The sequence below is a fragment of the Pempheris klunzingeri genome, chromosome 24 (genome assembly GCF_042242105.1).
Source record: "Pempheris klunzingeri isolate RE-2024b chromosome 24, fPemKlu1.hap1, whole genome shotgun sequence".
NCBI classification, from domain to species: domain Eukaryota; kingdom Metazoa; phylum Chordata; class Actinopteri; order Acropomatiformes; family Pempheridae; genus Pempheris; species Pempheris klunzingeri.
Window position 1 is genome coordinate 14139279 of NC_092035.1, and position 13853 is coordinate 14153131.

The window sequence follows — 13853 nt, forward strand, 5'->3', positions numbered from 1 at the left end:
ACAACACACACTTCAACTTAGAAAAATTGCAGTTTCTGCTGACCACTGAGTGAAACTACAAAGCATTGCTGAAGATGCTGAAATGCTGAATGAATTTAGCTGAAAAGCTGAAAGCTCGACTGCATCGCTGTGCAATGCTTAAAAAACCTGAGAAGTGAAAAGTGGAAGAATCACTGTTGGAAAAGGTGAAAAGCAAAGACTACGAGTAGCAGTAAAGGTAGTGGTGGTAGTAGTAGTAGTAGTAATACATGTAGTAGTAGTAGTAGTAGCTGTAGTACTATGAGTGGTAGCAGTAGTAGTAGTAGTAGTAGTAGTAGTAGTAGTGGTAATACAAACTGCTGGGGGTTCAATCAGCCAATCAGCAGCAGCAGCCGTTGTCACTATGAGCATCAGACGACTTTGCTGAAGATGAAGATGTGTAATTTGTTTGTATTAAGTTTAAAAAGTCCAACATTTGTGGTTTTGCTCAAAAGTTTCAGAGCCAAAATAACATTCGCGTGAATGAGACAAATGAGGGGCTCCTTGTTGCTATAGGGCAGAAAATATAAGAACTGTGAGTCAGTGGGTGATACACTGATGACATTAGCCGCTCTGAGGAGTACGCACCCATAATAAACTCTGAAAAGCTGAAAAACTGAAAGTGTGCAGAAGACGAAGCGTGCCAAACAACGTACAGAAGAAGAATAATAAAGAAATGGATTACAGGCTTACCTTGATCCTTATTCACCTCTGTCGGTGTTCCTTTTCTAAGAAGCAAAGATAAAACCTGAGTTAGGCACACTGGACCAACTTTTTTGTCCACAATGACAGAGATTTCAAAGTAAACCTAACCATTCATACTATTTTACAAGCCACATTTTGAATACATAAAGTTGAAATTAAATTAAATTACTGTGGCCTGAAAGTGAAACCATTTGGTTGTTACCGGTGGTCTTTCCCAGGAAAAAATGTTAAGAGGAAAATCACAAAACTAGTGTTACAGTTCATCATATCGCACATACCGAGCAGCAGTTAATGTCACCAGTGAACAGATGTAGAAACGTGAACTGGTATATTTAAAAGATGAACGTGAACAACCTCACACATACTTCGGACCAGCATACACATGCTTTTAGTTGATATTCATATTTGGAAACTGCCTGTTCATGTTTGTGATTCTAAGCTAATTTCCAACAAAATAACATGATTTAGGCTTGTTGTTGCTGTTCTTGGGACGTGGCAGGCTTTATTCTTCACAAACTGTGCATTTACTGCTAAACCTTCCCACTGTTCGCACACATGGTGGAACTGGAGCTCAGAAATAGTCAGCCAATGGCAGGCTTTATACCGGTATCCTACATTCTGTGAGCCAGACTAAAAGAAATCCATATTTGGTTTGGAAATAAGGGTACAGCTCTACTGTGGGCAACCTTTTCTTTGTCCATCAAATTCAGCCTGTTATTGTTATGCCAACAAGGAGCATGGTGCATGAGTGCTATCTCTTTCCTCTAATAGAGAAATTACTGTCAAGGGCCATCCACACCCAGAAATATAATTAGAACTATGGCAATAACGACTGATAAAGCTCTGTCAACAGTGGCGTCAGCCATGTGCTGTGTGCTCCAGCTTAGAATACTGATGACCTAAAGATGAACTTTATTCACAGTTTCGTATGAGTCAACAATAACGTCATAGTGTCTTATTAGTAGGACATCAGTACGAATAAAAAGAATGAACTCGTGGATGGATTTTGATTGGCTGTCAGTGTTACATATATGTGTACATATATATATATATATATATACACTGCCCGTCCAAAAAAGAAGTCGCACACTCAAAAATTTCGTTGGACCGTCTTTAGCTTTGAGTGCAGCACACATTCGCCGTGGCATCGTTTCAATGAGCTTCTGCAATGTCACAACATTTATTTCCATCCAGAGTTGCATTAATTTTCCGCCAAGATCTTGTACTGATGATGGGAGAGTGGCTTGTACGGTAGGCACTAGGCATGATGGGTGCATCACTTCATCCGCCTCTCTTCTTACCCTGATGTGCCCATCACTCTGGAACAGGGTAAATCTGGACTCATCAGACCACATGACCTTCCTCCATTGCTCCAGAGTCCAATCTTTATGCTCCCTAGCAAACTGAAGCCTTTTTTTCCCGATTAGCCTCACTGATCAGTGGTTTTCTTAGGGCTACACAGCTGTTTAGTCCCAATCCCTTGAGTTGAGTTCTGCGTGTGGAAATGCTCTTACTTTCACTATTAAACATAGCCATGAGTTCTACTGGTGATTTCCTACGATATGATTTCACCAAACTTTTAAGTGATCTCCCATCACGATCATCGAAGAGTTTGTTCCGACCACATTTCTTCCTCGAAGATGATGGTTCACCACTATCCCTCCAGGTTTTAATAATGCGTTGGACGGTTCTTAACCCGATTTTAGTAGTTTCAGCAATCTCCTTAGTTGTTTTCTTTGCTTGATGCAGGCCCATAATTTGACCCTTCTGAAACAGATTAACACCCTTTCCGCGACCACAGGATATGTCTTCAAACACATCAGCTATGGTTAAATAAGTTGTTGCCAGCTGAAACATATTCATCAGTGCAGTAATTATCCTATGGAAGGCTCTTACCTATTTGCTTAGTTAAATCCAAGTGGCGACTTTTTTTTTGGACAGGCAGTGTATATACATGTGTGTGTGGAGTCCAGCATCCACTTGAGTTAGAACAATATAGTTATAGTAACCTCTCTCTGTGTGGACAGCCCTGTACTAACCTCTTAAATATATTCTATGAAACATAGTTTGAATAGATATTAAACAGTTTGAATTGGACTATTTTGCTGTTGACATTCAGGTCTCACCTTGGCTGGTGTTTGGTTCCTCCCTCCAGTTCTGCCCCGGACTCTGAACTGCTCTCCTTCTCTCGGTTCCTCCTCTTCTTCTTACTTTTGTGCTTTTTGTGCTTCTTATGTTTCCTTTGCGAGCCACTGCCCCTCAAATCTTCCTGTTTGTCTTCTTCTGAAATGGCTTTGTCTGCACTGCAAGCACGGGCGGACAAGGAGACAGAGGAGACATGTTACTATGTAGTTGTGTTTACAGTCATGTAAGCTTAATGCAAGTTAGCTAGCACACCAGTAAACCTGTCTGTGTTCAACATGAAGTATCGTTGTTGTGACACTGAATACGAACAGGACCGCTATACAAACTGCTTTAATCACACCGCTCCATCCTTACTATTAACACCGTCACCAGTTGTATCCATACCTTCAAATGTATGAACATATAGCTAGCATTAGCTTGTATGGTAAAGCTGGTAATAGAGTAGCAGCCGGCCGTTGAAGCTGAAAAACTATCGTGTTTGTTCAACACTTTTCAAGAGCTAACTACTCATATTTATTCATCGTGGTTACAAAACATAACAGTTACATACGTTTTATCTTCATTCTGGTCTTCAATTTCTCTAATTTTATTCAATATAAAATCTTGGAAAATTTGCTCTATATTGGCCGCCATGTTTAAGTGTACATCAAATTGCATGTCCGGGTAGGAACTATGTCATTGCCCTCTTAGTTCCGGGTGACAGTTTATTTCCCCCTTCGACTTTGTCGTAGCGTTTAATTTTAAACTTCAGAGAAATTGTGCAGGTTCACGTGTGGATAGGAAAGTTTTCCACAGCTTCTTGTTAGAATTTGAAATAAAAATGAGACTTTATCTGTCATACTTTGATTGGCTTGAAAATTTTATTACCAAATATTCCTGAAACGGGATGATTAAAAATTCCCAAACCCTCAATAAATTCTACAGAGAATGTGTTTATTTCCTCAGCAACCTCAAAACAGACAGTGATTACATCTATAATCCAATATTATAGAAGCTGGACTGAAAATAATTAATGGGACACAAAAAAAAAGTCCTCTACAACATAAAACAAAAAAAACAACAAAAATATATATTCAAACAAACTATGCATTTATCTACATTAAAAGTACTTTCAGAACAATTGAGTCATTACAAGAACACTGCTTTATAAGAGATTTAAAAATATATGGTTCAATGCAAAAGAAAATTGTTTGTAAAAGCATTTTAAAAGAAACACTTTTCCTCTGAACATGAGTAAAACACACAGTAGGAGCGCAGCTCTTAACATGCAACTGACCAGAAGTTGCAATCACCCCCTGCTTTTTAAGAAGCTTAATAGATCCACACACTGAAACACTAAACACTTCCCCTCTGTTAGGTCTTCCAAGTGTAGCTGTAGTTGTTCATGTTGATGTGAGTCAGAGCAGTCTTGCCCAGGCTCAAGGGCTGCTCAAGCTGCCGGATGGAAGCAGGATGGAGACCACAACCAGACAGGTCCGCTGAACCACTTGTACACTGCAAACAGAGAGACACAGCCGGAGGAAAACCATGTTTAGTGATGACCACTAGGTGGTGTCATACAGCTATATCATGCCACTGGATTTCTTTTGGAGGAGACAACACATTCTTACCAGACAAAAATACTCCATAAGGACAAACGTGTGGGAGTGGGCTCCCCAACTAATTATTAAGTTCAGGTGTTTCAGCCACACCCATTGTTAACAGGTGCATAGACAAAGATTTAGAATTTAGAACAGGGCACTGCCATGGGTTGCCACCTTTGCCTTTTTCTGCCTTACCAGATCTGTTCGTCAACATTAAGTGCCATTATTGTGAAGTGGAAGTGGCTAGGATCAATAAATCAATCTTTATTTATATAGCCGCACTTGACAACAAGTGTTATCTCAAGACTCTTTCCATAAAGAGCAGGTCCAGACCAAACTCTTTCAGTAAGAGTCCCAACGACTCAAGAATTCAAAATGAAGGAACAGCATCAGAACACCGACTGTGAGCTGGGTGCTTCTGAAATGGGTTGTTGTTGTTGTTGTTGTGGCCAAGCAGCTGCATGCAAGCCTCAAATCACCATGTGTAATGTCAAGTGTTTGCAGACGTGGTGCAAAGCATGTTGCTGCTGGACTGGAGTAGTGGATGTATCTGGGTCCCCTGGATGCCAGGAGTATGCTACCTGTCAGCAAGTGTAGCGTCTACTGTGAAGTTTGGTGGAGCCGGGATAATGGTCTTTTTCCATGATTAGGCCCCTAAGTTCCAATTAATGCCACAGGTTATGAAGACATTTTAGCCAACTAGCACTTCCATCGTGGCCAGTTTGGGGAAGGCCCTGTATTCTTGTTGTTTTCTTCGGAAATAATAAACCGAATGGAATAAACGGAGAAATTCTAAAATGCATTGATCAGACATGTTAAAACCTCACCTACAGTATGGCACATCTCTGTTCGCGTGTATTGAGATTGTGTGGGTGTGTACAAAGACCATGCTCTTTTTAAAATAGCTGTTGTACCTGCTGATTGGTGGTCTGTGTGTTCATGACAGCTGTAGGTGTGTGTGTGTACAGAGCAGCTGAGAAGTTTCCTTTTTGTGCAGGTCGAAGGAGGGTCGTGATGGTGTGAAGAGTGGAGGGGAGGATAGGTCCTGAAGAAAAGAGGGGAAAATACATAAATAAATAACATCTAAATAAAACATTTCCTTAATGAACTACATCAACAACTCCCTTCATGAACTGGCATCTTTTGGTGCGGTAAATTGAAAGAAGTATGAAATAACCGCTGCAAAATTTGCACTAAAGGGTTGCACAAAAATAAGATCAGCTCCTTCAGTCGTGTACCTGTGATTTCCAGACTGCTGATATTCTGAAAGGTAGAACCAACCTGGCTCTTTACGTTCACACTGCGGGCCTGTAAAAAAGCCAAAAAAACACACAGACTTTGACATATAAATGATAAAGACGTAGTAAGAGCTATATTTGTGTGAACTAAGGGTTTGTCTCCATACCTTCAGTGTGTGCATTGTAGCTCCTCTGAAAGCCATGGGAGCCAGCAGTGTTGGGGGTAACCCAGCCTGGGACCCCGCTACAGCCACCACACTCTTGCAGTTGATGAGGAAGTTGATAAGGGTGAAAGTATGTGCTCCCTCCACACACACCACAGACTCCGGCTTGTGGTCCAGACACACAGCGTGGCCCTCCTTCCGACTACACCACTGGTCAAGGAACTGGACTACTTGTTCTTGTCCTCTCAGACACAAAGCCATCTGCATGAGCCTACGCAAAGCTTAAGAGCACTATATGGAACACAGGCAGGAGGATACAGTTGCATGGTGATGCTGTCTGGCTTCTTGATTTTGTCCTCGACTCCCATCTCTTTTAGCCAGGAGAAGCTGCCATCTTCATCATCATTGTATCCATCCTTCTCTCCATCATCACCTGCCTGACAGTCCTCGCCCTCTTTCAGCTCAGAACACCTGCAATTCAAATTATTAGCACTTTGATAATAAATGTCAGCATCACCAAAATCATCCTTGCCATAAGTGAGAGACAATTTTGATGATAAGAATTCATTGACGTCCTCCTATTTCTATGTATTGTCTGAGTTTAAAACTGAGAAAACAATGACTAAAACTTTGACTAAAATTAAAACTGAGATGCATCTTGACTAAAGCAAAACAAAAGTAAAATAAAGTAAACTAAATTTTAAATTCTTGTCAAAATCAACAGTGTTTCAGAGCTCTTTGTTTCTTAAGTTTTGATTGGGTGGGCAAGACGCACGTTTTGACAATAGCGACCAAGTCTTGTATGACAGGGAAACCCTGCAGTTTATTCTGTTGGCTAAAATGTTGGTGACACTAATATAAACACAACAGGCAATTATCAAGGTCATGTCCATATATCATAAGAGTCAATAAAGTAATTATCATGGGCGACCTTCATACAGCATTCAAATATTTTTCCTCAGCTAATGTATTCAATATGGTCCTTCATTGACTGATCACAGTGACAGGTCTTTCACTAAAATTTGTAATAGTGAAATGTTTTCTGTAACTTCATCAAAGCAGAATGAATAAATACTGCAAGTCATTATTATGATCAGTGTTCTGAGTTTCAGAAATGTTCAAGGTCTGATAAGAACTGAATGCTGGGTTAAAGGGCTTGAAATGTGTTGTAATTTAATGGCATTGACACTTGTGACACATTCATACAATTATGTGTGTAGTGTAAGTTAAGAGTGCAGACAGAGAATGAAAAGAAAAAACATTTACCTCTGCGCTTCCTCCCTTTGCTCCTCCTCCCCTCCCTGGTGCGGTGCCAGGTTCTGTTGCTCCCTGTTCATCCTCCTCTCCCCTGCTAGAGGGAGACTGAACTCTATACCTAAACAGGCACAAAACATAAATGAAGAGCGTTAATGATGCAGCCACGCTCCTGATCAATCAGTAACAAGTGAGAAAATACTACACTTTAAAGTTCCATTTACGTTTTTAGCTTGTGATTTCTAGGTGACATCTGTTTTTGCCTACAACTTTAGGGATGGATGAGATGACAAAACTGAGTGCGAAATTCCAGACTTCACAGCAAAAAAAACATGGGTGAGGTGTAGGGTTTCAAAAAGTCTAACTTTGACTCCTTGTAGTTTTAGTGCAATAGAAAGAATGAGACTCACCTTCAGCCTTCATTGCCTCTCTTAAACCTCTGGTTGTTGGAGTAATTAAGGCGGTGATGTTGCTTGAGCCCCCAAGACCTGCTGCCCTGAACAACACTGTAAACTGACAGAACAGAAAAGAATATAATAGATGAGGGGAAGGGACTGGAAAGGGAAACAAGTTGTCACTGAAAATATCAATTTGGATGCAGATGGCAATGCATGCTGCTACCCCCATGTGACATGCTTAAATTAACTAAAAACTGAAGCACACAAACACCTACTTGATAGGAACAGAGATAGAAGAAAGGACACAGTCTGGTCTTCAACAGACTGTAGAGAGATGACAGACTGACGGACCTGAAGCAGAGGGAAAGAGGGAAAATGCTGTAATATGAAACCCCTCAATCACTTTTAGTGGTCAGAATACATTTGCAATTTCTCAATGACTTTTGAATGTCATTGTATCATCATTAATATTTGTACCACAGTATTTTATTTTATATATACATTTAATTCCTTTACTTTACACAATTTAATGTTGGGACTTTATGTTTCACATTTTAACAAATAAAATAATAAATAAAAATGAACTACCACATCTCCCCCTTTTTGAGTCTGCCATATTTTCATCCCACCATTCAGTGTGGCTATTTGTAACAATTATTTAAAAAATTCTGACGTGCCCTGTGGGGTTTCAGGGTAAATGTTGTGGCTTCTCCCTGCTCTGGTATCTTTCGACAGGCTTTGGCGGCCTTGCATAATAGCCCCTGTCGTCAGTGTATGAAATGCCTGTGAATGTGTGAAAGTTAATGTAGAATTACAGCGCTGAGTAGTCTAAAAGTGGAAAACCAAAAACAAACAAGTTTTTTTTTTTTTTTTTTTTTTTTAAAAAGTCAAGCCGAGTCGTACATTCAGTGGAAAAGAGGGTTAACCTCACCATTCACTCATGAGACTCTGCTGCAATGCTGGATCTTGTGCCCATGGGGTGCTCTTCCCAGTAAAGCTCCTCTCAGCATTGATCCTGGGAAAGAGACGGATCCAGGGCAGGGAGGGATGCTGCCAGTACACTAGGCTCTGCTGGAAGGCACAACGGAGCTCTGAGCAGGACCTGGGATCCTGCAGGGGGGGGCAACGAGGATCATTGGAGGAATTCTCACTAAACATGAAACTGCACAGCAAAAATGAACTTCTTGAAAACAAGGCGATAATCGTTGTAATGGCGACACAAAAAGCTCTACCTGTAGACTGTGTGGCAGAGTGCTAAACTGAGCTCTGCAGTGATGGCTGAGGCCCACAGCTTCCTCCTGGGCTTTGGGGTGCTCTGCCCACAACAGGGAGAGCGGCGAGGTGAAGAGCACGCGAGTCTTCAGGCTCCAGTCTGCTGGATACTCAGTACAGATGGGAGGAGCTATGGAGGCAGGAGCAATGGGAACAATGGCCTGGGGACTCTGGGAACGGAGACAAGGGATGAAAACACCTGTTAAATCAATAAATGTTAGAACAATTGCACATGCGGCTTTGCAACAGAACAGATGTGGGGAGACGGATATTTTTTATCGATACAAAAAAATTCAAACCTTCAGAAGTAGACTTTTAACATCCTCCTCCTCTTCTTCAAACAGAGAGTCATCTTTAGAGAAAGTGAGACACTTCTATGGCAGAGCACAGACAAATCGACATGGAGAATATGAAAATGTAGAACGGCCACAAAACTAAATCTTGTGAACACATTGGACATCCAATCCATCAGATTGTTCATTGTTAGAAGTGAGATGCCACAGTTACAGTTACAAGGATATGGGACTGTTCTCGGATCCCTACACACAATGTTATTTACTTTCTTCTTACATTTCAAGCCTTCAATTACACACTCATTTCTATTCCAATCATTTATCGAAAAAGTAGAAATTTAATAAACTGCTACTTTTTTAGTCATAATTGTGTAGGTGCACCCAGATACAAATCATCATAGGAGCATTAACTGTTAGGTTCTATTCGGCTCACATAGAACACACACACACACATATTTATATATAAATAAAAACATGTGATGATTTGAATATAATCTAATTAGCAGTAACCTGGCCGACGCCTATCGTGTTAAGTTTTGTTTTGTTTTGAACTAACTGTGCTTTGTGTGTGACCCTTAGGATCCAGAACCGTGTGGTGTGTATAGTAAGGATTGGACCACAACAAACCTTGCTGAAAATATCTTGGTGTTCCCGTTTTTCCACCTCAGACAGTCTTGCACTGAACGCTACATCTCCTGGACACTCGGTCTTTGTTGACATGTCATCTCCCTCCTTTTCAGTCGACTTGTGTCCGTCCGCAGTATCGGCATTCCCGTCGTTGTTAGAACTAAGAGATCTCTTCTTTGGGCTGTATGTGTTTTCGATATTTGCGAACGGGTTTCTGCGTTTTATCCCGCCACCGGAGCGATTCTGGGAGTGGAAAAGCGGTCCCGGGGAGAAGGAACGAACGGATAACGGGGATGAGTCGCTTTCTTCGGGTCTTCCAGCGCAGCCCTGGCTGTTGGGGCTGCAGAAAGCCCCAGCGTCGCTTCGGGCTCTTTTTCTCCTCATTCGCATAATTTCAGCCGGTCGTTTGAAGCTGGGCGAATAGCCTGCCTGTTGAGACATATCGACGAGGAATACTTAATCAAAAATAGCGAAAGTTTAACAAGACAATGTTGAGAAAATTGGACCCGTTGGTAATTTGTTGTTGCGTCTTCCGCACTCTGCGATTTTGGCGCGCAGCGTGCTGACGTAAACACTCCCGCTCGTGTTGCGTTTTAGTTCAAGGCAGAAGTAGGAATGTTGAGCACTCGTGGTAATTTACGTTGATCCAGAGATTCTGAAGCATTTCTTACAAAAGTTTAAGAATGATGTAAATGGCTCTTTCTGTGAATTACATTCTGAAACTTGTAATTTGACATTTGAACTGTGTGTGAAAAATGTTAATTCGATTTCTCACATTTTGCTTTTTTTTTTACAATAGAGAGATCAGCCCGTTTTTAGTTGCTATGATTATATTGGCCAAGAGGAAAATTTTTGTTAAATTTCACATTCACAAATGTAGATTTGCAAACAAAAAACCTAAAATCTCTGTAAATAATTTCTCACCCACAAAGCAAACAAGCAATTAAAACAATAAATGTATGCAAGTTTTGTATGAATTTATCACATTAATGCCTGTATTACTATTCAGTTTATTTGTTTTAACTTAAATTTGATCCATCTTTGCTGTCCTTTTGTGTTGACACCTCATTCAGCGTGCCAAGAGCACCTCTAAGGTGAGATGCCTGGGAGACATCCTAAGCAGATGCCCGAACCAACGGTTTTTTTTTTAATGTTATTTTTGGAATTTAAGCTTTATTTGATAGAGACAGTAGAGAGAGAAAGGAAACAGGTGAGAGAAAGGAGAATGACATGCAGCAGAGGCCAGAATGTGCTCTATTAGGTGAGCAGTGGCTCTATTCTGAGCCCCCTCTGAATCCCCTTGTTCCTCACCCTATCGCTAAGGCTGAGCGGAGCAAACTCATTTCTGTAATGTAAAAAGTGTCATATTATTGCAGTGGATTGCATGAATATTTCTGAAATTATAACGGGTTTGTTTCTGATACAGTGGGGAGTGCTGAACCATCCCTTACTCAACTGACATCCTGATTCACAACACAAGTGCACGCAAAGCTGTTGGTTTTGTAGTGCATCTCAAATGTAAATACATAAATACACGCAGATCTTTCCTGTTATAGCTGCCTGTTGCTGCCCCCTCCTTGCCATCACCACCTCTGTTCCCCTGTCACAGTGATTAATAGAGCATTATGTAAATTCTGGCTCCCTGTTCATTTGTCCCTCGTTTGTCATTGCTGCGGGTCATCAATCACATCTGAATCTCAGCCAAGTGCCAAGTGATGGCTGCTGTTAGGAAATCAATTTTCCTATCTGTTGGTAGGATAGAAGAGAGAACACTTGTGCCTTGAGTGTCAAAACTGTGATTGAGTTTTGAATTGATGGCTAATGACCTTACGCAGGGCTGCTTAAGTGTTGTTATGTCCCCAACCCCCCCAAATGGTTGTGCTTTAGACCCCATGAGCCCTCATACTGATGGGGGAGGAAGCTATTGTTGGGCAAGGTTTGTCATCAAAAGTAGACTTCTGAATCAAACCATGGACGCTTGGAAATGTCATTGAATCCTTACAACTCTACAACTTCAAGGATCCCTGAACAGTAGCATCCTCTGAAACTTTTTTTGGAATGGGACTCTTGAAGAGGAAAACCACCTCTTTTAAGAAGCACTGATTTATGGTGATGAAACGGCACATGTAAAAACAAGTCAAAATCCAAAATGGGACCTACGTTTAAAACTTTTAAAATTCAACATCTGTGTCAACAGTCTATTTCTCTATTATCTCAAAAAATGTCTCAGACCTTCCATTTCTAAAGCTTTGTAAAGTGAACCTCCTTTCCTGGTGCAACACTCAACACTGGGGTGGCAGAATCCAACTGAACCACTAGATGTCAATATTCACCAAGGCCAAATGTCCTGTTCACTCCAGCTGTACTGCAGGAGGATTCCTCTCAGTCACACTATAGTTCAAATGAAGGGTCAAACTATTCTCACATAACACATGGATCCCTTGAAATTGATCAGAATATTGGAATAAAAAAAAATAAAAAAATTTAAATTCCCATGTTATTTTAAAGGTATTTGTAAAACAGTTTCTGTAAAACTGTATAATGTAGGAATAGAACGCTGACTTCTCGGAGAAATTTTCAAGATTATTCAGTGGATCTTCTCATATGTAATATGGCACAAGGTTTTTCAAAATGATCATAATACGTAATCTGTTAAATCTAGAGGAATCAATAACATACATCTCTTTGTATTAATATTCAATCATGAAAATCTTGTCCAAGAAGTTTTAAACTATGTGATAATAATATAACTCTATAACTGATTTGTAAAATAGCCAGCAGTGATATGCAGTACATGTGATTTGGCCCAGTCATAAGAGACGCAAAGTGCTTTCTCGAAAAGGCGATCTTGTCAGGCCAATATAGACAATGGCCAGTGCTTTAGCCGACAGTGTCTGGGGTGGCGTCTCATCATCTTTGTAAAGGCTGGAGGATGCTAGACATTAGCTAGCTCATATTGTCAGGCTCTTCTCTAAGGCCTTCAAGGAAAGTGACAGAAATGGTTGTGTAGAGAATAAAAGAATGATTGGCATTTCAGCTGAAGAGTAACCAGTGATTGGTGAGTTGTGAGAAAGTGGGAAGTTTGAACCTCTTCCTTAAGTTCTATTGATTCAAACATTTTGCCTGGAGACTTGTTCAGACAACACGTCATATACTTCTATATGTTACGTTAGTTGGGAAAATACACTCTGGACTTTTCTCGACGTAATAAAAAAAGTCATCAAGTAAGTCACCATTTATCAAAACGGCTCCTGGAGGAGTGTGTTAGCTGACTTTTGTAGATGTCTGAGTATTAACTTAAGAACCCATGAATGCTTTTGTTGTCTATTATAGTATTTTCATGTCACTTGTCTGACAAGTTTCCGAACACTATGCACTCTAATTCCCAACCTCTGCCACGACTAGATCAGCTTTTTATACTGTGTACTCACCGTCTGGCTGCAACCACTTCACCTTTATTTAGCAACCTGTGTATGTGTGTGTGTGTGTGTGTGTCTAAACTGGCGGAGAAGGCAAGCTAGGGCTTGTCTATTTGCTTGTAGAAATTCCTTCAGGTTCAAGAATAGCAATGATTGAAATGTCTGTGTGTGTGTGTGTGTGTGTGTAGTTGTGTGTCGTCTGGGGGTGGTTTGGCATGGATGCAAGTGACATTATGCAGAAGGAAGAATTTTATATGAAGAGCAAGACGATCAGAATCAGACGATCGGAACCAGAGATGTATTTTCTTCACAAGAATATTTATATAAATCAAAGCCAAATATGCAGCATCAACGATAGCAAAACATTGGTTTGCGTGTGTGTGTGAGAGAGAGAGAGAGGAAGGGGTGATGAAAACATCAAATGCAAGTGTCATTTACAGCCAGGGGTATATAGTACAACTATACAGTACAAATCGGTCAGTAGATGATGGGATAAGTCAGCACGCTCTGTCTCTCACGCATGTACACACACACACACACGCACACACAGAATGTGGTTGTCTACAATAAATATATAATCAATTGACATAATCAGGAACTACTAATCATTCGGACGGGGTATTTGGAAGTTAAATTAGGGTTAAAGGTCATAACCAGTTTTTGTCCAAATTTGCCTCAAATGCCATAAAAACCACTTTAGTGAGTGAGGTGATGATATTTCTTTTTCTTCTTCAACG

The 13853-nt window shown here is 40.6% G+C and overlaps 1 protein-coding gene across 1 annotated transcript; it reads right to left on the reverse strand.

The window, feature by feature from the left end:
- Positions 1-3785: 3785 nt before the first annotated feature.
- Positions 3786-10210, reverse strand: LOC139223804 (protein downstream neighbor of son homolog). Its single transcript, XM_070855802.1, has 12 exons — positions 9698-10210; positions 9077-9151; positions 8738-8947; positions 8437-8615; positions 7781-7856; positions 7518-7620; positions 7120-7228; positions 6172-6324; positions 5857-6055; positions 5690-5759; positions 5366-5496; positions 3786-4362 (listed from the first exon to the last, which is right to left on the reverse strand). Exons 1-12 carry the CDS (start codon positions 10136-10138, stop codon positions 4222-4224), a joined length of 1887 nt encoding a protein of 628 aa, XP_070711903.1. The 5' UTR covers positions 10139-10210; the 3' UTR covers positions 3786-4221.
- Positions 10211-13853: the final 3643 nt, after the last annotated feature.

Coding starts and splice junctions, on each gene's coding strand:
- LOC139223804 (XM_070855802.1), bottom strand. CDS start 10,138: ATGTCTCAACAGGCAGGCTATTCGCCCAGCTTCAAACGACCGGCTGAA. Junction 7,857..8,436: donor CAGAGTCTCATGAGTGAATG/GTGAGGTTAACC, acceptor CCTCTGCTTCAG/GTCCGTCAGTCTGTCATCTC. Junction 6,325..7,119: donor CAAAGGGAGGAAGCGCAGAG/GTAAATGTTTTT, acceptor TTTGAATTGCAG/GTGTTCTGAGCTGAAAGAGG.